At 42.0% G+C, this 26,737-nt stretch overlaps 1 protein-coding gene across 6 annotated transcripts in view; it reads left to right on the top strand.

Moving 5' to 3' along the window:
• Positions 1–26,737, top strand: part of ARHGAP26 (Rho GTPase activating protein 26) — a 304,078-nt gene that overhangs the window by 135,812 nt on the left and 141,529 nt on the right. For 4 of the 6 annotated variants that reach the window (XM_044454232.1, XM_044454230.1, XM_044454235.1 and 1 more), the window contains 4 exons: positions 11,195–11,231; positions 14,708–14,734; positions 24,894–24,959; positions 25,322–25,396. In XM_044454232.1, coding sequence (XP_044310167.1) covers positions 11,195–11,231; positions 14,708–14,734; positions 24,894–24,959; positions 25,322–25,396 — 205 coding nt within the window. The remainder of the gene's footprint in view (positions 1–11,194; positions 11,232–14,707; positions 14,735–24,893; positions 24,960–25,321; positions 25,397–26,737) is intronic. The other 2 variants (XM_044454231.1, XM_044454233.1) reach the window with 1 other exon arrangement.

The raw sequence follows: 26,737 nt of genomic DNA, 5'->3' as shown, positions 1-26,737 counted from the left end.
CATCAGGGGAGTTACAACTCTCTCCTCCATACACTCCACCACCACCTCTCTTTTTTCTGCTAAAGTTGACTCTTGAGACTCGAGAAGAGACTTGATACTTGAAGCGAAAATTTCTTGCAGTGACTTGAGGCTCAGCTTTGCTTGACAGACTTAAGACTCGACTTGGATCTTGGAGTAAAGAGCTGGCATACATCACTGCTATTCTATGATCCAGACCAGGACTGCTGCAAGCAGAGAGGCTGGGTTAATCCTCCTCTCCCCAGCCTGCTTTGCTTCCAAAATTCAGTCCCTCTGCATGGCTGTCTTTAAGAAGTCTCTCCTTCGGCACCACAGAAGAATAAAATCACGAGTCTCTTAATATTTCCAGGCTGAAGTGTACATAAATCTTTGAAGCTTGGTCTTAATGTCTTTCAAACCTGCTGGCTTTGTGAGGATTGTTTTTGGGAAGCCTTTAGTGAGCTCTTTCTTGTGTCTGTACCCATGAGGCAGTGCTCACAGTTCCCACCCATGATCATTAATCATTGGCATTTAAATCATTTACTGCTGCAGGTTTGTTTGCTTTTTTTTTGCTCAGCTGTTCATCCTCGGTAATTTGTCAATGGTAGTTCTCTCTTCTCTTCCAAACACTTTGGCGAGATCCCTCCCCCAGCCCACACACTCAAGAGGATGGGTAAGAAAACTTTGCAGATTACATTTTGTGAGCTTTTCCCTGCTTGAATAGTTCTGCCTTCTTTGGACTTTCTGCTCCTTTTCACTGGTATTTTCACTAATTCCCCTCCCCAATTTTAAATGTCATTCATTCCGCCAAATCTCTGCTTTCCCCAGCAGTCTATTGTTGTGGTTTTTCTTCTCTTTGTGTTTAATTTAGCTTGTCTGGCCCAGACAACCCATTGAACTTTGCCTGAACTTCAGATTTAGCTCACTTGGTGCTTGCTTACAGGCCGATTAGATCTGAAATGCCTATTGCTGACAGTGCACATGTAAACAGCGCTGTGTGTTGGCTTGACAGTTTGACAGCCTTGCTTTAAAAGGAGGTCAGGGTGATGGGTACCTCATTCTGTGCCTGGTAAATTAGTAAACAACATCTGGCTCTGCCATCTGATTTTTCCTTCCACTGTATTTTCATTGCCACTTGTCATTTGGGCAGCACTGAAGTCTTATAGTGCAGAAGTACAGCTGACTCAGTTTCCACCCCTTTTAAATGTTCAGCATTATATCATTTAATTTTTTACATGAGAACTTGTCATAGTGAAACAAATCAGAAAGGCTTTTTAGCCTTCCCAAACCTGGCTGATGCTGGCTTGGATGGAGGAAAAGGACTGGTGAAAGGCATAATAATTTTTAAAACATCTGTGAAAGAATCTCCTGATAAACCATCTGCCTCAGGGCCCAAGTAGGTGTGGCATTACTTTCAAATGAGGATTTCCTTCCAGTGCAGACAGAGGTTTCAAAGGAGCAAGTTTTATTGGAGGTACAGCAGTGGAGGAAAAATTATATAGCCCCTTTACTTCTGCAGCAATCCTTGTAACTATCAACCCCACCTAGGAGCTTTTATTTGCTTTTTTGAAGGATGCATGTTAAATATATATTTGTAAAAACACACATTAGCCCCAAGATGTGACTCTCTAAACCAGTCGATCATTTCACTTGCTGTACAGGCATCTCCATGTCTAGTGTGGTTTGTACCGTTCTGCTTTGTTTGCTCACTGCCTAGGCTGCACAGGCACAGTGGAACTGGCAGTTTGTATTGAGCCGGTTCCACTTGTCCATTTGGAAGAAAGGCAGAAAGCAGTATGAAGCTGTACAGCAGTGGCTGAGCCGGGCACTGTAGGTGGTTGGCACTGGGCCCTCTGAGTTTAACCTATTGCATTCACTTGGGAATGGCTGAGCATACTTTTTGCAGGCTTATTTTTTAAATTGGAAAGGTTCTTTGGTTTATCTACCCAGTGTTGAATTGCTAGAGCCAATATATAGGATTTTAATTTTATTCTTATTCAGTTTATTTCCCCCCTTATTACCTATGTATTTATTTGTCAGTCTGCCTGCTTGCCTTACCTTGGATTTTTCAGGCAAGTATGAACTTCATAGAGGTGCTCAGCTACATTCTTGTTTGGATTTCTGCAGGAAATTACAGGACTGAGCCAATCTTTTTTTGAATAAGCCAGTATTAAAACAGCTTTCTTGCCAAGCTCCCCATGTTAGAATAGGTGCCCTGTTTTTTTCCTTTGGGGTGAATGACATGGGGATGGGTTGGAGCTGGGGTCGAAGTTTTCAATTTCTTCCCATAAATATGCTTCTGACGCAGAGGACGGCTTTGAAAGAAGGAAAAATCCTGTCTAGAATGTGAAAACTTGGCCCTCAGACAAGATGAAATCAGGGCTGATAAGATGGAGCCAGCAGCTTAGGGATAATTTCGCCAGGGTTGCCAGGTGCCTTGTCTTCTGACAAGGATAGCTGCTATTTTGGACGCGCACCTTCTCTGTTCTCTGTGGTGTTGGCATCCTGCTGCTGGGCTGCTTCCCAGGTTGGCTGCCTCTTTGTGATAGCATGCCAGGCCTGCCTGGGTGTCAGGTTTGAAGATCAGCCCTCAGGCTAGGCCAGGGCTTGCGGTGACTGGCGCAAGGGTCGACCTGGCCTTTGTTTGTTGTGTGATGCCACAAGCGAACTGGAAAGGACGCTTCCTTCTTCATCCCAACAAACATTTGCAACACTTATCTTTACGAAGTCATCATTCTCAAAGTATTCCTGTAATTGTGTGGCCAAATATTTTGCTTTCCTTGAGCAACTGATTGATTTATGTACTGATAGGTAGATGGTTGCCCTTTCAAGGTCTGTGTAAACAACTGTTTGCCTATAAAAATTAAGTAACTACCTCTGAAATAGCAGCACTGGTGCAAAATGTACTTGCGTTCCACTGAATGTAAACATCCTAAGAAATAGTTCCTCATGCTGTTTAATGATGCTATCTAACTGTAAAGGGCTGCCTTGCTCACCCTTACCTAGTTGAGAATTTATTTGAAATCATAAAAGGCAGAAATTGGGAAATTATGAATAGCCTATGTTTAGACCCTGGTAGACAGAAGTGAGTAGCGGGATTCCCCTCCCCCTGCCACAAAATACAGGACCTCTTCCCTGCTCAGGTGGCTGAACATGCTAAATGGCAACATTCCTCTTTTTTATGCACTTTGGATAGGAACTCTGGCAGTAACTAAGTCAGTGTGCTGCCGTCATCCGAAGAGCCAGTAAATGCACTAAATAATTCATTGCAGAAAGCTGCACTCTTAAAATCCTTTTCACGTCCCAAGGTTTTTGTTTTTTTTAGATGCTGTTCTAAGTGTGACTCTTATTCCTCTTGCTGTGCTCCTTAGAGGACGCTTTCACAGGGCTGGAAATTCGGCTGAAGTGAAGAACTGTTTCCTGTTAAGCATCTCCTGAAGGATTTGCATTTCTCATCTTTGCGGAGTCTGTGCTTTCCAACCTCCCCACCTCCACCCCGTTTACTCAACAACAAAACTACATCAGGCACAGGACTCTGCTTTTCAAGAAAGGTGTAAACAAGATCATCTTCTTGTCCAATAGTAAATGGCTAGCATCTTTGTAGGCTTACTTGTTTGTTGTTGTTCTTCATCATCTTCATCATCAAGTTAATTTATTCAGTTGTCTCCCTTGTTTGCAGAATAGGTTACCATGTGTAAACCGTATAAAATTAAAGTAACCACAAAGTTATATGAGAGAAAATAGAAACAATACTAAATTAATTCCAGATACCCTCCTTCCCCCAGCTTCCCTGATGACTGCTTAAACCTAGCCACTGAAGCTGGTCTTAAATGGGTCATTCATGGCTTAGGGGGATTCAGATTAACCCTATGCACATTAAAAGTACTTGTTAGGATTATGCCATCCAGCTCTAAGCTACAGCAGCCATACCCCCTGCTTGGAATGTGCTCACTGAGCATGAGAAGGGGTCCCTTGACTGTACTTGTGGAAGCTGATAAAAGCTCCTGCACAGAGGCAAGGAATGTGATTGGCTAAGAAATTCCCTTATGTGGAAAATTTCTTAGTATGTGTATTGGTACGTTCACTGGGACCCTTTTCTTGTTGATCACATGTGCAGCTAGCAGTGGCAGGAGGGCATGACTGTTGGGCATATTAGGAACAAAGTGATGGATTAGACTGTAAGTTTCCATGGGCCTCTCAATATTATTTGCATTATTACATTTTCATCCCAACTTTTTCTTTCTTGTGAGAAACCCAAGGTGACAAACATAGTCTTCCTGCACTCATTTTTATCCATCCTGTGAAATGGGTTAGGCTAAGAGTGGGTGACTGGCTCAAAGTCACCTAGTGAGCTCCATGGCGAAGTGGGAACTAGAACCTGGAGATCCTGGGTCCCTAGTCCAGCACTTTGACATCTAGGCCACACTTCCCAGGCTAGGAATTCTAAGTTATAGTGCTACTTAATTGTGTTTCTAAGGTGCTTTAGACATTAGAGTGACTCTCAGTTATCCTCAGATGAAATAACCTATGTGACCGTGCATATTGGAAAGGAAATAGTCACTTAATGTTCAGATTGAAACTCTTTAAAGAAAATGTAGTTTAATAGACTGGTTCAGATGAGACTTTAAAAATTATCTTCTGTGTGCACTAAGAATCAGGAGGGAATGGGAGGAGCACACACCTTCCTTAGCACAGCCCCTGCATACTTGCATTGCCCATAACACTGCTAGCTTTTCACAATGACAACCTGCATGGATATTTAGACTGTGTATGCTGGCCCCAGTCTGAAGCCCTTGCATCAAACTCTGACAGCATTAGATGATAACTGTGTTAGCTGGGTTTGGAGGTAACATGAGCTCTGGTTCCCACTCCTAAGGGGAGCCATTTTTAAACATAGCACCCAAACCAACCTTGTACGAGTATGTATCCTTCCACATGCCAAAAGAGACTCATCCATGGTGTGACCATGGGCTTTCTTCCCCATCTGTTGCTGGTGGCACTGGAACAGTTGTATCTTTTGGCCTTACCAGCAGTCAGTGTCCATTTGTGGAGCATTGTGTTCTCAGGGTCTAGTTGAGAAGTTTACATTAGATGTTCCAGATAGAACGGAAAAAGGAAGCCATCTGCAGCTGACACGCTTGGGGTAACTCTGAGGAGCAGAATGCTGAGTTTCTCATTCCCATCTAGAGTGTGTTCTCCATCTTGCATCTCTCCTCTTGTTCAGCAATATAAGATCCCGTTTTATGGGCTATTATCTTGTCTTCTGAATCCAGGGAGTACTGCCTCTTGTTTGTGTGGCTAGTAGACAAGGATGCCAGAATTACCTATCATGGTCAAGCACGATGTGGACCTGCAGTGCAAAGACAAAATATACAGTTGACAAGTGAGAAGGTATCTGGAGGAATAAAGGTGGTGATCTACTGGATCTGGAAGTTTGTTTGCTTGTATTAGGATGCATTACAATGATATAACTTTCGTAAAGCCAATTTATTTATTTATTTATTTGGTTTATAGCTCACTTTTTTCTTATGAACTCTTAAGTGGCTCACATCATTCTCCAGTTCCTGCTCTCAGTCTTTTCTCCACAACATCCTTTTGAGGTAGGTTGGGCTAAGAGTCCGTGACTGGGTCAGAGTCACCCAACTGGCTGCATAGCTCAGCAGGGACAAGGGCTCCTGAGTCCCAGTCCTGTGCACTTAACTACTGTATCACTTGAATAAAACATAGTCAGAGGAAGGCCAGATGGTAAAGTAGATTTTCAGGGACTTCCTAAAAGCCTACAGTGATGGAGTCTGACAGAACCCAATAGCAACTCATTTCTGTGGTGTGGAGCCACTGCAGAAAAGGCCCTCCCTCTTTCATGCATGCCCACCTAACTGACCTCAAGGGCAGGCAAATGAGAAAATGAACTTTCAAGTAATTTCATTCGAACTAGTTATTAAGGCCTTAATGGTAAAACCTGGCACTTCAGGCTTATAAGCACACCAGTAACCCGTGCAGCAGCTATGGGAGAGGCATTGTACTATCGGACTGCCTTTCCTCACTAATCGCTGGGTGGCTGCATTCTGCACCAAACTGGCAGCCAGTGTAGATAGTCAAGTACTGCCATAATATATTTGTATTGATCAGTCCCAGTTACCAATCAAGCCATTTTATTTTGGTATAGCTGAAGATTACGGACCATTTTCACAGACAGTTTATCCAAACATACAATCTCCACTGGTCCGTCCTAAACAATCCATGTGGTTTCAGACATTTGAAGAGTGCTCTGCTGTGGGATAAAGTCATGGGGTGGGTTCAAAAGGCAGCAGTTTCTTTAGCTGAGGAATATCTTTCTTGTGTCTGTCTGTTTAAGGCTTAGATTAATGATGGTTAGTTCTGATCCTCATTTGATTTTCACAGCCTCTGCTTTTCTGGACTAGAATAGAAGCATAGCAAGTCAGAAAGGGCTTTCTAGGCCATCTAGTCTGATCCCTCGGCTCCAGGCAGCTCCACCCATGTAATAGCCAGCATGTGGTTGTCCAATTTTAACTCGAACATCCTCACTGATGGGGCCCCTACCACCTTCTGTGGAAGTCCATTCCATATCCATAATGTGCTATCAGTTGTTACTTCCATTTTATCTATTTCATGCATCAATGATATCCTAATTATTTTTGACTTAGATAGTTTTCAACATGGTAAAATATCCCAACTGAGGAATCTGGTTGCTTAATTCCCACAACATTTTGGAAGCAGATGATGTAGTGTTCAGAATTCTTACAGAGACCTCCTTTTGGACCTTTTACAAAGCCCAGTGTCTAAAATAGCCAAACTTAGAAAACTAGACCAATAAATCCTTCTCAAACACATCTGTTTTAAAGACTTGGAGAAATCCTCACAAACTCAGCTGTGTCTTTTTCGAAACATAAGCAAATATTTGTAGACTTGTAGTAGATTATGCCTCACTTATCTTAATCCTGAAAGAAAACAGAAGTAATAATATCCCCATGTTCTAGAACAAGAAGAATGGAGGGACTGTACTTTTTGTTTTCATAGACTTAGAAACACTTTGCTCCTCCTCTACTGTATCTGTTGCACACCCTTACTTGAACTCATGTTGAGCCTTGGAGGTATTTGCAAAAAGTTGAAAGTCATCTGAGAAGTAGAAAAAATGCATAGAGAAACCACACATTTTGTAGTAAACAAAAGAAAGTGTATTGTTTGGACAGAGTCTGCCTTGCACAGGTCCTGTATGCTCCCTCATGAAGGCAGTAGCATTTCCTCAGTGAAGAAATGTATCTTGAATTTCAGAGCTGTCTGTACCTTCCACTGTCTACACCTTCATCATTTTCCATTGTAATAGATTGCCTTGCATTAAAATCTTCATATCACACATTTTAATTGAGTAAAACTTTGTTTTAAAAAGTATCTCACTCCAAAAGAGAGACTATTTCATAGGGATATCAAATGTGGGTGAATGTGTTTCCTCTGGAAAAAGTTTTCAGGGTAGTGTGTGTGTGGAGGAATGTTTTCTCCCCCCACCCCCACTTCCCTCTGTCTCTACCGCCGCCACCTTTCTGGGCCTTCATGTCTTTATGCAGGCTCAGCTCCCACTGTGTTCTCCTTGCATATTTGAAAATAAAATAAATCTCACAAAGATGCACTAAGTCTTCTGTGTGTTCCCATCCAAAGAAAACTGAACTCGGTAGTGCTGTTCATGCACATCTTGACGGGTTTGGGTAGGTGATGTTATGACTTAGAAGAAAACGCATTTGCTGACAGCAGCCCTTTTTATTTCACACTGTGCCATTCCACCTGGCTTCTGAAGCTGAGCAAGTAATTTCTTACTGACTTTTAAAAGAAATCTCTATTTTCTAAAATATCATTGTACAGTCATTTCAAGCTGAATATTTTGCTACAGTTGTTAGGTGGTTGTCTTCAAAGGCAGGAACAGGACATTTTGGCAGGCTATATTCTTCATTTTAGAAGACTACCAGCCAGTAGAAATGGTCACATACCTGCCTCTTAAAGCTTGAAGATTCACCAGATGTTCACTCTGTGTCTAGATTCAAACACAGAAACAAAGCAAGTCAGAAGGGGCCTCTCAGGCCATCTAGTCTAACCCCAGGCTCCATCCAGCTCTGCTCATGATATGCCTACCACGTGCATGTCCAGCCTGTCCTTAAACACTCTTACCAATGGGGCTTTAACCATCCTCTTTCTTGATGGTTTCTTGAATCCTCAGTACGTTTTGTTTAAACAGTTTACCAAAATTCTAAATTTGCAAATAGCCTGTGTGTGTTTAAACTTTATTTATGTATTTATTTATTTTGCATATCATCTCCATATACAAGACAAGGAAGACATAATTGGAAACACGGCAGAACGCTGTGTTCACTCACCTTCCCTCATTGCCCACAGAAACAGCTCTTGCTTGCTGTCCTCTGGTCACTTCCTCTCTGACTGCCCAGGAAGCAGCTGGGGTTTTAGCCTCCCCGTCTCTCATCCATGATCCCTTTCAGCGGCCCGGTAAGGCCATTTTCCCACTGCACCCTTTCCTGCTGTGCTGCCCCTTTCTAGCTCTATGGACTCTTTAAAAACATGCATGGGTCATGGCTCTGCAATTCCAACAGAGATTTTTTTTCTTTATCAAGACCCAACATTTTGAGGCTGCGTTTCTGGTGTCGCAAGAGTAGCTCTAGTCAAGCTACAGTACTCTGAAGGTGGTTTAAAACAATATTCAGATAGAACTGGAGTAAGATGACATTTGAAAATTAAAGTTCTGGTAAACTACTGGGAATAATGGTTCATGTGGGAAATTCTCATGATTGCAATGAGATGAATAGAGGCTCAGCTTGCCACAGGCATATTTATAGGGGAAAGGACACGTAAGTAGCTACATTAATCTAGCAAGTATATTAGTACTGGGTAATTGGAAAGGCACTTCTACACTGGCAAGTCTTTTTGAATTACTGCATAGTCCTTACGCATGGCTCGTGTGTGTAACTGGACTGTATCTACTCTGCAGAACGTGTGTGGTTATCTCTAGCTTTTCACTGTGCTGTTCTTTGGGAGGCTGGATTTAGCAGAAACACAAACAGATCATTCATCCTCTTGCTGATGGTGTTCTTCTCAGCCCCTAGAAAGCTGGGGTTCCCCTCTTGACTTACAGATGCTATGCAGACCACAGCAAGCAACAATCTCAATGAGTATAAGGTTCTCTCCATACCCAGAAGTGTGTTCAGTGAGTGCGGGTGTGCCTGCAAGTGACCAAATGTGTGCTTTGCAGGGACTCTAGCACAGTCATGGTAGTAGCTAACATTTTGGAGCATGGTATGGTGGCATGAGCCATGACTGAAGTTCAAAGGCATCCATGTATCTTCCTTCAAAATTCACAGGTGCCCTGGAGCACCATGCTTTTTTTTAAAAATGCAGTTTTAGGACCCTTCACCTGGTGGAGCCAAACTATAGGAGTGCCTGGAGGCCAGGGCCTGCACTGTGTGAGAGGACCCGTTTGCAGAATCATCCACGCTCCTTCTTTTGTCTCCCGTTGTGCCAAAGAGGTTCAGTTCTTTCAGCATCTGCCCCATTGATCCAAAGATTTCTCATCCAGTAACATCTCCCTGCTCTGAGTGTCACCCACATCCTCCCACCCACCCCCAATGGATTTTCACTTTACCACATTCGAACGCTTGACTATCTGACTGGTGCTACAATTTCAGAAGTTGCCCAGAATATGTGGAAACGGCCATGAAATCTGGCAATATCCAGGCATCTGCAGCCAGCCTCAATTTCCGAACAGGTACAGTGCATAACAGTGTTCAGGGCCAGACAATATACTGGCCTGTGGTAAGCTGCCCCAACTTAGCAGCAGTGATCATAATATCATGGTTCGTGTCTACAGAAGCAGATATTTGCAGTCACTGCAGGCTGCAGAACTTTTCCAGTGCAATGGCACTGCAAGAACTATTGCTTGTTTTCATGGTCATCAGTGAGGGCTTTTAGACCCATTATTGATGCTTCTGCAGGGGAGGGGTGCCAGCAGCCAGATATCAAGATAATTTGGATGCAGAGAAAGGAATTCAAGAAGGTGAAGTGGAGGCAGAAGCATGGCAACCCAGCCATTGTGACTGAGTGAGTCAGTAGGCGCTGACTGAGTGCAGCCAGTGAGGCAATGTGTGGGGAGCATGGCTGAATGGGTTACAGGGACACTAAATGTGGATCCAGAGGGATGGTCACAGTAGTGCTACTACTGCTGAAATTAGGTGGCAGGGAAAGAGGGATGCTCCAACCTGCGCAGCCAGTGGGCTTCAGCAAGGGGGTCTTGGGTCATGGACCAAGTATTGTGCTCATTTTGCTGCACATACCACTTCTCAAGAAGTTAAATTGGATTTTCCCAACACTTCATTGTCCATCAGTAAAAACAAGGCTACTTGGACTTTCAGTCCGCCCATAGTGACTTTTTTCCTCTTTTGTCCATATTCAGAAATGGTAAACATAATCACTAGAAATGCTCTGTCTCATTCCTTTGCCCAGGTTTAACACACCACCTGAAACACTTCAAAGCTATTGTTTATGCTGGCTTGCCCAGACCAAAATCCTTGTGGATAGTTGCCTGGGCTCTACGGAGGGGTCTTTGTTCAGTCAGAAGGTGATACAGATGACTTCTAAACTTCCCTCAACCATGCTGCAAATTGAACAACATTGAAGGAGAAGGCTAAAGGCCTTTCTGTCCTACGTTTGCCAAGTTGAAAAAGAACTATAGATCGTTTCTAGCCACCCAAATGTATTCTATGCATGCTTCATTCATCAAGTTACTTTCCCAATAGCTGTAGTGTTTGTTTTGGATAAAAAAGATTTTGTTTCTTGTGTTAAACATCTTTGTATTCATTTAATGTTATTGTTATAACATGGCTTAAAGAGTCTTTCTCCATTTAATATCTGTGCAATTTTCTTGGATTATAACCTGCGGTTTTATTTAAGGTTGTAAGTTTTCTCTGGATGTACAGCTCTGTTTCTCCATTTAATATCTGTTTCTCCTCTATTTAATATCTGTGCAATTTTCTTGGATTATAATCTGTGGTTTTATTTAAGATTGTAAGTTTTCTCTGGATGTACAGCACTGTTTTCCTATGATGTGCGTAATAGTGTGAAGTTATTGTTGCTAAGATACAAATATTGCAAAAACTGAAATGCTTTCCTTTTTATTTTCCAGGTATATAATTCAAACAAAGACAACCAAACTGAAGGCAGTAAGTAGTTCTAATTATATTTCATGCAGGTCTATGTATTATTGAAAAAATTGTTTGTAGAACTGTGTCTCTGACTCTCAGAAGCCAGCAGGTGGTGCTCCAAGTAATCAACTTCTCCTTAAGTCAACTTACTACATTCCTTTTGTCATCAGCCTGATTTCTGGCAATCATGCATGTTGGTACTTCAAAGATCTGAGCACTGAGCAGTTTTCATAGTAATGCTAGATCAGGTAGTAAGTGATAAAAAGTATTTTGTGACTTGTATAGTGAAATACTTAAATAGTGAACAAAAGGGCTTTATGGTTTAAGATGCTTGAGGTACTTCAAGTGCACATCCTGGATGACGCTCAAGAGCTGCAGAGTTCTGAAACTGGCTCTGTCGCAAATTCTTTGTTTCCTTTGGCAAGTTACTTAACAGGCTTTTGTCTCAGTTTACACAACCCAGGCACAGAGGTTTACAGAAGGGAAGCAAGAAAGGGAACTAAGATTTTTCTGAATCTCAGTTCCTTGTTTTACTTTCCTTAAATTATGATTAATAGAAATGAAGTATTCTGTGCTAAAAAGAGCTTGCTCAAAGGCTGCCCCCTGGACTGTTTTCAAGTGGATGAACTCTTGGGAAGAAAGAGTCTTTGTACATGAAGTAGCACAATTTAAATATTTTCCTCCTTTAATCCAAGCGTTAGACAAAGCACCGGACAGCCAGAACCTCTTCCCACTGCTGTTTAAAATCCAATCTGTTTCTAAGCAGCTAAGCAGCTTCTGAATGTCTGAGTGGTTCAACTACCTTCCTGCCCCCACTCACACTCTGCTGTGACACTGCAGCAATTTGTTTGGCAATCCCACCCGAAAACTACGGATTTGTGCACTTTCCCCCTTAAGTATGTATGTGTTCAACTTTGGAATATCAATTAGTGACCTTCTTTTTAAACATGCAAGCTTAGAAAATGTGGACCAAGTGTCAAAAGCAGGGACTCCTGTTGCCTTTTTATTTAATGTTTGAAAAGGCTTGCAGCACTTAGTCACAGCCCTTGTGAGAGCATCATCCATTTTCTTGCTGAGGGATTCTGTCTAGTGGTGTGTCTTTATAAATAGCATGTTGCCCCTAATAAATTTGAGAAGCAGCATAGCTCCTTCAGCTGTTAGGTCACTCTGGCTGACAGAACACTCTACAGTAGCTCAGCTCCTTTTCCTATCCGCTATTGATAAATGGCACACAATTTTAAACACATACTTTCCTCCTTTAGATCTTATCTTCTCCTCAGCACAAGATTTACATACCTGTCATCTCTTTAATAAAACCAGTGAGCAATACAAGAAGGTGCAATTAGAGGCAATTACAAGATTCTGTCAACTTCACTCTTCCCTTTTTTCTTGTGATAGATACGCTGCCACTATGTTGACTGAGTATGTTGAATTAGACACGATAGAGCAATTTGATATGAAACAAACTGTTTTTAACAATATAAATACATGTCACAGTTACCTCAGGTCACTTTTTGCTTTGTTTTCAGATGTCTTCATTGTTTGACGGCTTTGAAATACCATACTTAGTGCTAGTTCAGCTCATTTCCATAAGTATGCCTGAATCATAAAAAATCCAGTAAGAAGGGAACAGTAGAAAGCTTGCCTAGTGACTTACATTTGCAGCTCTGCCATGATTTTTTTTTATTCAGTAAGAGGAGAAGCAACCGTAAATGATGCTTTCTATTGTTCTAGTTGGTAGACTGGTGAATTACAAAATTAAAAATATTCATGAGAGAATCTAATTTATGATAATTCATGAATTTATATTGTTAAACTGGCTGAAAAGAGTGGGGTAGCCCTTCCCTGCCTTCTTCTGACCCCTTCCTTTGTATTGCAAGAGATATACACATTTCCAAATCTCAAATCGACGTATTCTCTGCTTCGTTCCCTATGTTGCTAATGAAATGCTCAACAAATTCTGATGTGCACAGTTTGAGTCAAGCAGTAGTTCTAGATAAAGAAGGTATCCTCAATCCCTAATCCCTCTCCTAAGATATCCCTGCACCAATAACGCACACTCTATGCAGAATGATGCACAATGAGTTGCATCCATGAGGCTATGAAATCCTGGAGCAAAGAAAAAACTAAATGTTTGAGCTGTGTATTATTATTCTACTTATTTGCGTATAAGGGTGCATGGCCCTGATTCAGGTTGGGAGCATGGCAATTTAAGAGGAGAAATTTAAGTTTTGCTTCTTCTTACATTGGCACTGAAATTCCACATCCGCTTAGGGGGACAGGTTTTAAAACACATACATATACCTCCACTGGAAGCTTAAATTCCCTCTTCCCTGCAGTCCCAGTGCTGCAGTGGAACCACCATATTTTATATCTTTGGAATAGTGTTTCTGTAAGTTTGTGTTTGAGAGTATCATGTTTCAGTCTCCCAGTTGTTTTAGTTGTAAGATATCATAAAATAACTAATACAATGCTTTTAAAAACTGTATAGCAGTAAATACAAATGGGAAATGATTTGTCCAATTAGCGGGTTTGGCACAGGCAAGTTATAGTGCTAAGGTAAGTCATAAACATAGAGATGCTTGTAAAATGTTGATCAGAGTGGTGTGAAAACCAATAGATCAGTTTAGCAACTTCGCTATTAATTTGTTTCTTGTCACAGTTAATGTTAAATAGTATTTCTCTGTTTCAATATCGCCAGGAAGTAGACTGTTTGCTTAGTTCCTTTCAGTACAAAGCTATTCATTTATTGAGATGACCTATCCCTTGCCTATGCTGTATCACATTTGTTATCATCAAACAGTCTTAGGGAAGGAGAGCAGAAGTGGATCTGATTATAGTCTGCATTAAAAGAAACCTAGATAAGGGCAGGGCATTCCAAACGCCCAGATTTAGCTTGCTAGAGCAGGTTAGGAATAGGAGAAGGCCTGTCTACTGGCAGGAGAAGCTTTGCTGCTTCAGGGTGCACTGAGGTGCCTGAGAACAACTCAGCAGGTGTGATGTTACCGCTGCTGAGCATCCAGCCAGAGGTAACTGAAATGGGAGGTTCCTGAGAGCAGAAACAGCCTTAAACCCCACAGATCCAAGCAGGTCAACTTCCTTCATTTTTGTATAGGTGGTGGGGTTTTACTTTGTTTCTCAGGATGGTCTAATAAAATGCTAACAAAGCATTTTAGAAAGGGAAATTTGGCTGCACTTGAGAACCTGAGCACGGTTCATAGCATTTTGGAGTCAATGCTTGGTCATCTGTTTTAAACATTTCAAGTGGGTCGAAATAAAGGCAGTCCTTTTTATAGCACTGAAGATGGTACTTTATGGCTACCTTTTAGGGAATCATTGTTGGAATGTGTGGCATTAACTCAACTGTAAAAGAATGAGCATCACTTGACATGCCAAGATACCCTGAAAGGAAGCCACACTGGGTTGCTTATTTTGAAACACCTGATAGATGACTGAGCTCTTCATGGATTGTTCTCTTCTTCCTTCCCTCTCAGGCAGCTGGAAACCCAGTACCTTTCATGGTAAAACTCATCTTGCCTTCTGTTCTCTGCTCTGATGACTTTCCCTTTGTGTTTACCATGTGTGTATGTTTTCAGAGTCTCAGAAATGCACTGGTGGAGTTGTATATTTCTGTAAAAAAATCATCTCCAGAAATGTGCACAAGTATCTTTGCATCTAAAAATATACTTTAATAAAAGAAAAAATCCCCTCCATTTACTTCAGAGCCATGAAATCTGTGTACATTTTTCCTCCATTTACTTCCGAACTATGAAATCTATGTATATTTTACCCTCCATTTACTTTCCAGTTGTGGCCTTCATATATTTTCTGGCTTTAAAAAAGTTCAAATTTGACAGTTTAAAAAAAGAAAAAACCCTTAAAGGTGACAGAACAGGATAGAGCAAATGGAGTACTGGCTGCAGAGGGACTTCTCCCTTGGCCACCTGCACGTACTCCCATTCACTCTGCCCCATTCAGCAACCTTCTCAGGCTGGTTTTTCTTTTAAAGAACTGACAGGAAGTGCAATAACAGCAGCAGGAAGTACTCTAAAAACAAGGTGCTAAAGTGGGCATGGTGTTAATATTTCCCCACTCTGGAGTAACTGGAAACCTAGGGAAGTGTTGAAAATGTGGAGGGTATTGAGAGCGGTCAGTTCCACACTTGAAATCCAGAGTATTGCATGACTCAGGAAGGTAATCTTTCTTACTCCCACTTTTTGGTGCACCTGCTTTTTGCCCTTTTACCAGTGCTTTGCAATGGACAGTTCTAGAACTGTGTGTAAATTAGTCCATGTGCAGTCTTACCTTGCCAATTTTAGTCTGTGTTATGGCCTGCACTTGTTGGTGCCTGTTTAGCAGCTTTGCATAGAAAGATAGGTAATGAGAGCATCTTTAACTGCCTAGGTTACTGAAGGAGCCTATAGTGGAGGTCCCTGGTACAATGGGGAAGGCTCCTCTTTGCAGCATTGCACCTAAAGATCCTAAAGCACGTGAGGAGAGTTGTGCTAGTTCAGACTCAAGCCTTGCCTAGTGCACCTTTCCGTTTCCAGAGTGGCCAAGCAACTTCCTGTGGGATCCCACCAGTAGTGCATGAGGGCAATAGCACCTTACTACTCAAGTTTCCCAGCAACAGGAGTACAGAGGCATAGTGTACTGATACTTGGCAAAGGAGTCAGTGCATAGCCATGATAACTAATAGCCATCGACTGCCTTATTCTTGTGAAAGAGTGCTTCGGGATATGAAAACTTGCAAGAACGTTGACTAGCAATTTTCCTTAGCTACAGTCACCATGTGGGCAGAAAAACCTTATGGAATTTCCTGAATCTTCGTGGTAGGGTTCCTGTTGAAAATAAGAGATCCAGAAAGCACATTTTAAAAAACAAATAAAGGCTTTTTGAACAGAATTAGGCCCACGATTTTGAAAAGCATTGATCTTCTAAAAGACATATTAGTCTGATCACTCTTATTAGCCACTGGCTGTTAATTCTGGATTTGTTCCAGCTGCAATAATGAGATGTCAGCTCCTATTTTTTTCTCCCTGGTCTTCTAAGGTCTGTTTCCCCCTTTGTAATTCATCTTTCTGTGGACTAAAATAATCACAGATGCTCTCTTTGAAACTACTCTGCTTCCCTTTCTGATTTTCTGAAAGTTGTTGTCCTAATGAATCTGCGAGTGGATTTATGAAATTTGGTGTCTGAGCCCCGCCCCTCAGATTTTGGACCTCAGCTCCTCATTTGTTTACATAGCGGAGCTGCTGTGTCTGTTGCTAACCAAAAGCAACAAGGAAGTAACTTGTGAAGAGTGTAGTTTATCCCATGATTTCGAACTGAGGTGAGGTGGTAAGTTCAGATTTTCATCCGTGTATTAAGATACGGATAAAGCAATTCAGATTACATCTGGAAGTCAACTGTGAATCAGCCATTCAGATTGTGATGTGAGCTGGAGGGTCCATTCACATGTCCATTAAGATAACACACTCATAGCTGAACCATCTTTTTAAACCCGGCATATGCTTACCAGCTGTAGGATTTGCAGCAGTGAGAAGGATAGAGTGCCAGCTATGTGTCTGGTATCCCTGCAAACAAGTCAATAGACCCAATATATTTGCACAACACATGTCACATAGCAATTTATTTTTACAGGAGTCTCTCTGTCTGTTTATATTCATCCACAGTCAATATATTGTGTTTATGTCTGCTATTATATGTGATTTATTACTTCAGCCTTTCTGAACCTATCTCAATTGTCTAGGTACTTAGGACAGATATGTCAACAATGGGCTTCAAAGCAGTAGACTCCTAGAATCTGATTTCCTGTGTATGCCAGTTGCAAGGAAACTTGAGTGGAAGTGTGCTGTTGTGCTCATGTCACACTGGTGGATTTTCCATGGGCAGCTGATTGGCCAGTATGTGAAAAGAACATTGGATTAAATAGGCTTTTGGTCTGATTCAGCACAGCTTTTGGTTTATTCTTAAAATGGAATTCCAGAATTGCCTGTAGATAGTTTAGTTCCATAGCTAACAGCAACAATTTCTAACGCACCCCATATCAATTGATTTCAGGGTGAAAAACAGCAATAGGAATCAGTCAATATATCTGTTATCTTAATGAACAGTCCACAGGAATACCTTAAAAACAGTAAAAAAGACCTCAAAGTTTGGGTAAATGGCCAGGTGTTACTGTGGTCCTGAAAAGTGACCTATGTTAGCACCTTCTGCACCTCTGAGTAGAGGACATTCCATAGCACCCTCTCTGGTCTCTCCAAGCACAGCTTTCTTTGAAATTACTCTGATTTCTTTTCTGATTCTCTGAAGGATTCTCTAAAGCCCTTTGGTGAGCCTGAAAGGAGAGCCCCCTCAGCAGATATCAGTGCTTGGGCTGGTAAATATTGGAAGAGGCTTTCCTTCAAATATTTAAGCTGAAAGACTTTCAGAGTTCTATATGCCATCACTAACACCTTAAACACAGATTGGAAATATACCAGCAGTCTCTACAGTTCTTTTAAAACTGCTGTTATATGATTTCTGTCAGTTTCCCTCCACAGTAATCAAGCTGCCATGTTCTGCTGAAGCATCTCTCTTGACCTCAGGGACAGCCTCATGTGGAGTACACTTCAGTAATCTGGACAGGAAAATATATATGTACACCAGGAGTATTCATAGTTTGCAGGCCGACCAAAGCTGGCCAAAAGCATTCTGAAATCCCACCACTCTGTTATTTAACCTAAATAACATAAAGGTGTGAGTGGATAAGAACGCAAGAAGAGTCATGCTGATGAGACCAAGGGTCTGTCTGGTCTCGCAATCTGTTCACATACTGGCTAACCAGCTGCCTGTGGGATCGAGTGTAGGATTGGAACCTCCTTCTCATGCTCCTTAGCAGCTGGTGTATGTGGACATTGATTGAATGATTGATTGATTGATTGATTTATGAGACTTCTATGCCACCCCATTCGCTGAAACCTCGGGGCGGCTCACAACCATAAATAAACTTCAAAATAGAATAATATAAATTAACAATATAAGTTAAGTCACCCTGGCCAAAGAATAAAATGAATAAATAATATTAACAATTAAAATAACATTTGAATAAAAAGGTCTTCGCCTGGCGCCGAAAAACAAATAACAACGGCGCCAGGCAGACCTCTCTGGGGAGCGCATTCCATAACAGGCGCCACCACAGAGAAGGCCCTCCTCCGAGTACTCACCCTCCTAATTTCCTTCACGGAGGGTTCCCGGAGAAGGGCCTCTCCCACAGATCTCAAGGGGCGGGCGGGCAGGCATATATGGACGCAAGCGCTCCTTCAGGTAACCAGGACCTAAGCAGTTAAGGGCTTTATAGGTCATCACCAACACCTTGAATTGGGTCCAGACTTCAATGGGAAGCCAGTGAAGCTGACGGAGGACTGGAGTCATGTGAACATAACGCCCAGTCCCCATCAGCAGACTGGCAGCTCTATTTTGAACCAATTGAAGTATCTGGACCATCATTTATTTATTTATTTATTTATTTATTTATTTAAACATTTCTATGCCGCCCCTTGCCGAAGCCTCGGGGCGGCTCACAGCACAAATAAGATACAATAAAATACAGAAATAACAATATAAAATTAACAATATAAAATAAATAACAATATAAAAGAAGTCGCCCTGGCCAGAGGGTAGCCCCACGTGGAGTGTGTTACAGAAGTCAAGTTGGGAAGTCACCAATGCGTGTGTCACTGTCACCAGACAGTCGTACTCCAGGTAGGGGCGCAGCTGATGGATCAGCCAACAGGGACGTACTCCCCCTGTCCTTCTCCCTGCACAGGTCATCGTACAGGGCGACCAAGGCAGATTCAGTACTGTACCTGGGTCTGAAGCCAGACTGAAATGGGTCCAGATAATCAGTTTCATCCAAGAGTGCTTGGAGTTGTCCCGCCACCACCCGTTCCAACACCTTGCCCAGAAACGGGATGTTGGCTACTGGTCTATAATTAGTGGCCATCTCAGGATCCAGTGACGCTTTCTTCAGGACCGGTCGGACTACCGCCTCCTTTAAAGGGGCAGGTACCCGACCCTCCCTCAGAGAAGCATTAACCACTTCCAAGATCCAGATCCCAATCCCGTGCTTGGCGTCGTTTATTAACCAAGATGGGCAAGGGTCCAATAGGCAAGTGGTGGGACGTACTCGTCCAATCACCTTGTCCACATCATCAGGCCACAATAACTGAAATGCATCCATTAATTTTGGACCAGATTGCGACATTGGTATCTCCCCAGAAGCCTCTGAATCACTAGTGGAGTCTAGCTCGTGATGAATCTGAGCGATTTTCTCCCTGAAATGCTTGGCAAAGTCGTCACAGCGGGCCTTTGATGGTGGAACCAGTTCTTTCTTAGGGCCAGGGCGGACCAGGCCTTGTACCACTTGAAAAAGCTCCGCTGGATGGCATTTTGAGGAGGCAATGGAAACGGAGAAGAATTTCTTTTTCGCCGCTCGCACCACCACAGCATAGGCCCAATAATGGGCTCTTTAAGTGTGTTCGGTCAGATTCATCCCGTGATCTCCTCCACCTACGCTCTAGCCGTCTCCCAGCCTGCTTCATCGCCTGCAATTCAGATGTATACCAAGGGGAAGAGTGAGCTCTGCCTGGCGGGAGAGGACGCTTAGGAGCGATCGTGTCAACAGTCCTAGTCATCTCCCCATTCCATAGTTTGACCAGAGCCTCGACATAACTCCTCTGGAGACACTATCGCTCCTTCGTGACTAGTAGCCATTGTTAGCCTTACCCTTGATGAATTTTTAAGCCATCCAGATTGCCGGTCATCACTAATTTATCTGCCCTTTCATCTAGTTGTAACAAATTTCATAGATTATCTATGCATTGCTTGGAGGAGTACTTCCTTGTTTCTGTCCTAAATCTTACACTAATCAGCTTTACGGGATGACCCCAGGTTCTGGTATTTTGAGAGAAACATGTCTCTCTATCTACTTTTCATACCTTGCATAATTATTCACATTTCTCCCATTACTCAGCTTTTCTCTGAGCTAAACTGCCCCAAATGTTGTAACTTTTCCTCACAGGGAAGTTGCTCCAATCTCTTGATTATTTTTGTTACTGTGAAGTTTTATCTGTAAATTTAGCCACATCACTGTCCATTCCTAACCCTGGATCATTTATGTATAAGTTGAAGACTTTTCCCCCAATTTTCCCTATGGGGCCCCTATGGGATGCCCGCTGGGAGATTTACTATACATTTCTACTCTCTGGTTTCTGTTTATTGATCCATAAGAGAACCTTGGTTCATACTCCATGACTGTTAAGTTTGTTCAGGAATCTTGGCTGAGAAGCTTTGTCAAGAGGCTTTTGGAAGTCAAAGTAAACTGTGACATGACTGAAACTTGTCATGCTTGGAGAGGCAGAAGATATGAAAAGTCTGTGAGTGATATTTGATTTGTGATAGCTCATTCGCACCTGCAGGTTACTTATTTGCCCTGCCCTGCCCTGCCCTAAACTGGCAGGGTCATTTAATTAACACTTAATTTAAATATGACATAAAAGCAAGTACATTTAATTTAAAAGCACAGCAATAAAATAAATAAATGGAACAAACCAATTAAGTTCCCCTTCAGTAACAGACCAATTTATATTCAGGTGCCTACATAAATAAAAGGCACAGTGCCTGCTGGCAGAAGGACAACAGAGAAGGGGTCAACTTAACCTCCCTCAGTAGGGAAATAGGGTTTAGAAAAATATTCTAGCTATTTGAATAAATGAAATACTCTAAATCAGCAACATTTTAAAAGAACAAGTAAATGCAAATATATGTAATACTCTTAGTATACAGGTGAACAGCAGAAGCAGTTTGAATTATTTTAATAAATTGCCTTCTGCAAGACTGAGCATAACCAAAAGAGAATACAGTGATGCAATAACAGTTCAGCAAATGGGAACTATACTGACGTGTTATTGTTTCCCTTCCTCCTTCAAACACACTGACACATGGGTCTTGTTGCTAGCCATGTGTTTTAATCAGGATATAAAGGCACAGTTTATCTGCCAGTTGCTGGAGTAACTTTTATCTCCTGCTTTCTGTTGTTCCTCTGAATCCTTGTTTTGTTCACCTGTAATAGATTGTTTTATTTGAAAAGCAACAATTTAGTGGTGTTTTGTTTTGTTAAATCTTTTTGCAAATTGAGGAGACAGTATTTCTTAACAAATGGTTAACTGTAGGTAATCATTCTGATTTAAAGCCAGAGAAGGCATATTATTCCGTCAGAGGTCCAGCACTTGTACATGTCCACATGTACTAAGTTTTTGAAATTAAATTTGAGGAAGTGCTAAAGGGATTGTGCCTGATTGTTTCATTAGTAAGACTGTTTTAATTCTTATGCTATAATTCATCTGCATGCCTTTGGGACACCTTAATTTCTTGGAATAAATATTTAATTCAACATGGCAATAATGCATTTTGGAGACCTGCCAATGAGATAAATTACAAGGGATAGGCAGCGGTCAACTACTATACAACCCCCATGTGTGGGAGTGTTACTAACGTCAAGCAACAATAATGGAAAAAGTGAGCAGCAATATGGCTTCTCATTCCCAAGTTATTCCTTTTCATTCATTATTTTTGGATGGGAAATGACACTACTGCCTTCCTTAAAAAGCCACTTCTGGGAGAGTAGATGCTGTAGCTGAAAGGACTCTAACTATTTTAGTGCTGTGTTCATTTAAAACTGTCTCAAAATACATACATCATAAGGTACATGGATGAAACAAACAGTATCTGTTGGGAAGAGTGAAGAATTCCGGACTATCCAGTCTGACAAGCTTCATTAGGAAGTACAGTACATTAGGAAGTACAGTACCTTGGCTCACGAACTTAATCCGTTCCAAGTTGGTTGTGAGCCAAGTCAAATTTCCCCATAAGGTTCAATGTAAATAAGGTTAATCCATTCTGTAACTATTTTTTTAATCAGAAAAATGTGAAGCAAAGTGACAAAGAACAACAAAGATCGCGGCCATCTCCCCCCCGCCCCCCAAGTGCGAGCGCAGCCATCTCACCGTCCACCCAGAACTGCGATTGCGCCTGTCATCCCTGCACGCGCCCACCATCCCGGTGTGCTGTGGGGGGGCGGGGGGAAGACGGACGCAAATGAGGGCGCGCTCAGGGGAGAAGATGGGCACGAATGTGGGCACGCTGGGGGGGGAGAGACGGGCGCAGTCGTGCTGGGAGTGGAGATGGCCAAGATCGTGGTTGCGCTCCTGCAGGAAAGATGGGTGCTATCTAGGCCCTCTCCACCCCCAGCGCGATTGCGGACCTCTCCCCACTGTGGGGGGGGGAGTGGGCCGTGATCACGGTCACCACCCAATGTGGAGTTCACGACCTGAGTCAAAATTTTTATGAAATTTTTGTTTGCAACCTGATTTGGTCGTGAACTGAGGCATTCATGAGCTGAGGTACCACTGTATGTTCTTTCTGACCCCTGAAAAAAAGGGCGGTTATTCTGTTACAAGATACATAACTGAAACTTGATACCATCAGTAGAGCTCACTTCCCTGTATCTGCCGTAGGACCCTTGGATCTGCAAGGATAGGTTCCAAGCCCCCCAATGGGTGCCTGAAACACTATGCACTGCGCATATACATTTCTTTTTTCACAATTTCGTGGACAGAAGATTCATTCTTCCCATATATCCTAGCAACCTCAGCATACAAGTTTTTTCTTGTATCTGCCTATTAAAGCAAGATTTTTCACTTAAAGGAAGCACCTTGTGACTTGGCACTTTACGGCACTGCACGACTTCTCCTTGGCATTTTATGACTTCTCTTTCAGACCGAGTTCAGCTCAGATTAAGTGAAAAAGAGGTAACTGAACCAGCGGATACAAGGGTCCTGCTGTACTTTTTACTTTTTCCTGGTAATTCTGGGAGATCTTTTCTATAACTGCAACTGGTTATTAACAGCAAATCTGAATGTTTAAAATTATTACTATTTAAGGCTATGTTTTGAAGGTGTACCAAGAAGGCCACTGCTTTGCCCTGCCTCACAGGGCCACGCTCACCATAGCTGCTTGACTACAGCCCCAGTTCAGCTGCCGTACAGACAGCTTGTGGAAATGTAAAGAGGACTGCCCAGCACTCATTGATGGGCTGCAGCATGCACTGATACAGATTCATAGGGTGATAGTCAATGCGGAATATTTTTGCTTGCTGAGACTTGGACTGTTATTTGACAGTCACAGCTGGTTTGATCAAGACTTTGCCAGCATTTTCCTTGCCTGTATTTTCCTTAAACATTCATCCCCCTTCACACACATTATCGGTATGTGTATAAATATCCTTAGCAAATCCTAGTTTTCCTTTCTTTTCTTTGGATGTAATGCTGCTGCTGATAATGATACCACTGTAGTATTATTATTAGTAGCAGCAGTAAAAAAAATACATCATCCTGTAATGGTTGACTATCTGATCTGTCCATTATTGCAAGACCATTAAACATACCATCTTGCCTGTTCTCTTCTTTGTGGGTTCCTTCCAATTAGTACTTGCTTTGTTACTCTTTTATTCTTTTAATCTTTTCCTAGTGTTAAATATCTTTTAATTTATCTATTGGTCCGCTTTTGAATGGTATCTATGAATCATGGTGGGGGGAGGGGTTAACTGTTTTGTTAATGCAAGCATATCCTGAAAAGCTATCCTAATTTAAATCTACAAGGAGACTAGAAACTACATCTGGAAGCAAAGATTTTCCGCTTATTTTTGTTTGCCAGGGATAAATTTGGGGACAGGAAAATCTATGCATAACAGTGAAGAATGAAAATCTATTCATAGGTTAAAGCACATGTGATTTTATTTAGGTCAGAGAGAATAATACGCTGTAGCTGGGAGTCTAGCACTAGGGTGTCTCAAGAGCCACTATTAGAGAGGCTCGTGTCATTTTGGTTTCAACTGACTGGGTGAATTCTTACTTTTTTTTAACGGAAGAGGGGTATTTTCACTATGCTTAATTCAGGGTTTGCTGGTGGAAGAATCCCCGAACAATTCTACTCAGAACTGAGATCAGTGGCAGAGGCTCTCCTCCGGGAGCCCTCTGTGAAAGACATCAGGAGAGTGAGTACTCGGAGGAGGGCCTTCTCTTCCCCGCCGATGGAATGCGCCCCCCAGAGAGGTCCGCCTGGCGCTGTTGTTATTTGTTTTTCGGTGCCTGGCCAAGACCTTTGTATTCAAACAATATTTTAATAATTGTTAATGTTATTTATTGGTTTAAATTATTATAGCCAGGGTGAATCCAGATTTTATATTTTATATGTATGATTATTTATTATGTTGGAAGCTGTCCCGAGGCTTATGAGACTGGGACGGCATATAAAAACTCCAAATAAATAAATACTCAGAAAGTTTCCCTCGACAAAAAGGATGTGGGGAGGAAGCAGTTATCGCTGAAAATCCTCAAACTCTTGCAAAGTTATAAACAAAATCCTTTCAGAGTTCAGTTGTTTGTTTGCCTGTATGTTGATCCTCATGCTTCTTATTTTCACATCAAAACCCACCTTCAGAATAGTATTGTTTTTCTAGAGCCTTTTTACAAAAATAACTTGCCTCCATGCTGCACAGGAAAAATAATTCCCATTGTATCACTTATTTATTATTTACTTATCACTTATTGGTATGTCCTTATTTTTCTTTCCTTACAGCTGCCCAGTTGGATAATGTAGGCTTCAGCATTGTCAAGAAATGCATCCATGCTGTTGAAACAAGAGGTAGTGTGACATGCCAGACCTTTTGTTTCTAGAATGATGCTCTGTGTCCCCTCCCAGGTAGAAGCCTCCCTTGTGCTTACAAAGTGGTTGTCGCCTTCCTGAAGATTGTCTCTCAGTATTGCCATCTTCTGCTCTCTTAGTACTGTCACAATCAACCAGCAAAAGGTGGAAGCCAACACTTTTAGTGAAATCTAACATAAATAATTATGGTGCTGGACTGGTTCTTGGTAAGATCCTGAACCTAGCTAAAGACAACTCTGTTAATTAGTTTGGGGTTCATTGGTTGCTGGATATATATAGCTGAATATGGACTTGCCTAACCTGATGTCACCTTGATTCAGTAGAGTCTCTTCTCCCCATAGGAATCAATGAGCAAGGACTCTTCAGAGTGGTTGGTGTGAACTCCAGAGTTCAGAAGCTGCTGAGTATCTTAATGGGTAAGTCCATTTTGGCAAGGAACTGAGTCTCCCACTGTGCATTGCATCTTGGTGTTGTGGGGAATAATTTCTGATATGAGAAAATTATCCACTAGAGCAGAATGCTCAGTTGCAGAAATCACTGACATGCAACAGAAGAATCTTTGAACTGTTCAGTTAAGGTATTCAGGCATTCTTAATGTGTGTATAAAAATATGCGAGGTGAGGACAGTTGTCTTGTTCCCCTTCTACTCATGGAGGGCTACTCTCTGATGAGGTTTTCCATGTCAGTGGAGGGTCTCCACTGGACTAAGAATGCTGGAAAATCAGCATTCTGAATTCCACTGAGAGCCTGCATTGGAACAGGAAGGTCTGCACTTCAAAAAGTTTCTTTCTATGAGCAGAGGGTGATGAATGTGACACTAGGAGTGTGTGTGTGTGTGTGTGTGTGAGTGTGAGTGTGTGAGAGAGAGAGCGAGAGAGAGCGCATGTGTTGGGTGGGCTAGCATGTTTGCAATACATATTTTAGGAATGCCTGAAATAGGGCATTAATGGCCACTGGTTCTGCTTCATTCATATTCTGCAAATCTGCCTGCCTTCCCAAATAAAACTTATACATAAATGTCTGATCTATTTTAGTGTTTATTCGTGTGTGATCTCCAAGCTTTCTTTCAGGCTTCTGAATTTCTTCTTGGGTTTAGTCATTTCCTTCTCACATGTCCCTTTTCTTCTTTTGTCTATGGTTGTGTCTGTATGTACACATACATCAATATCAACCCACAACTTAACAACATCTGTAAATAGCTTTTTCTATTTTGATTGCAAGTTGAGCTTTCTTGGGGAACTCAGAATAGATTTTAGTATTTTATTCAACAACCCTGTGAATTAGATGAAGGGAAAGGAACTTGCTCAAAGCTATCCAATGGGGCTTTCAACCTGTTTTCCACACTGAAGCCCACCATTCCTAACAGTGAAGAATTCTTATGAAGAATTGGCTTTTCCTCAGCATAGCAGCGCTAGCACTGCTTATCCTATGGTGTGGTCAGAGGACTGGAGGGCAACAAGAGGCTATTAATTGGTAAGTCAAGTCCATGCTCTCTTTGACTTTGCAGCTGGTCCTCTGAATTAGTAGCAAACATGAAGTTCTCAGTCTCATTGTCATAGACTGTACAAGCAATACTTGACAAAGCAGGGATGGCTAGGACAGAGAGTCAAACCAGTAGTGGGATGGAATAGCAGAGAGTGAGCTGGCAATAATATTTTTAGGGAATTTTGACATGACATAAGCCACTTTAAGTTCTTAAGAAGAGGAGGAGGCAGAGGAGGAGGAGGCAGGATATAAGAATAATTAAAATAAAATAT

This window comes from Varanus komodoensis, unplaced genomic scaffold (assembly GCF_004798865.1).
Source record: "Varanus komodoensis strain SLA01 unplaced genomic scaffold, ASM479886v1 scaffold7_3, whole genome shotgun sequence".
In the NCBI taxonomy this organism is placed as follows: Eukaryota; Metazoa; Chordata; class Lepidosauria; order Squamata; family Varanidae; genus Varanus; species Varanus komodoensis.
The sequence above is the reverse complement of the archived record's forward strand: the minus strand, read 5'-3'. Positions and strand labels throughout refer to the sequence as shown.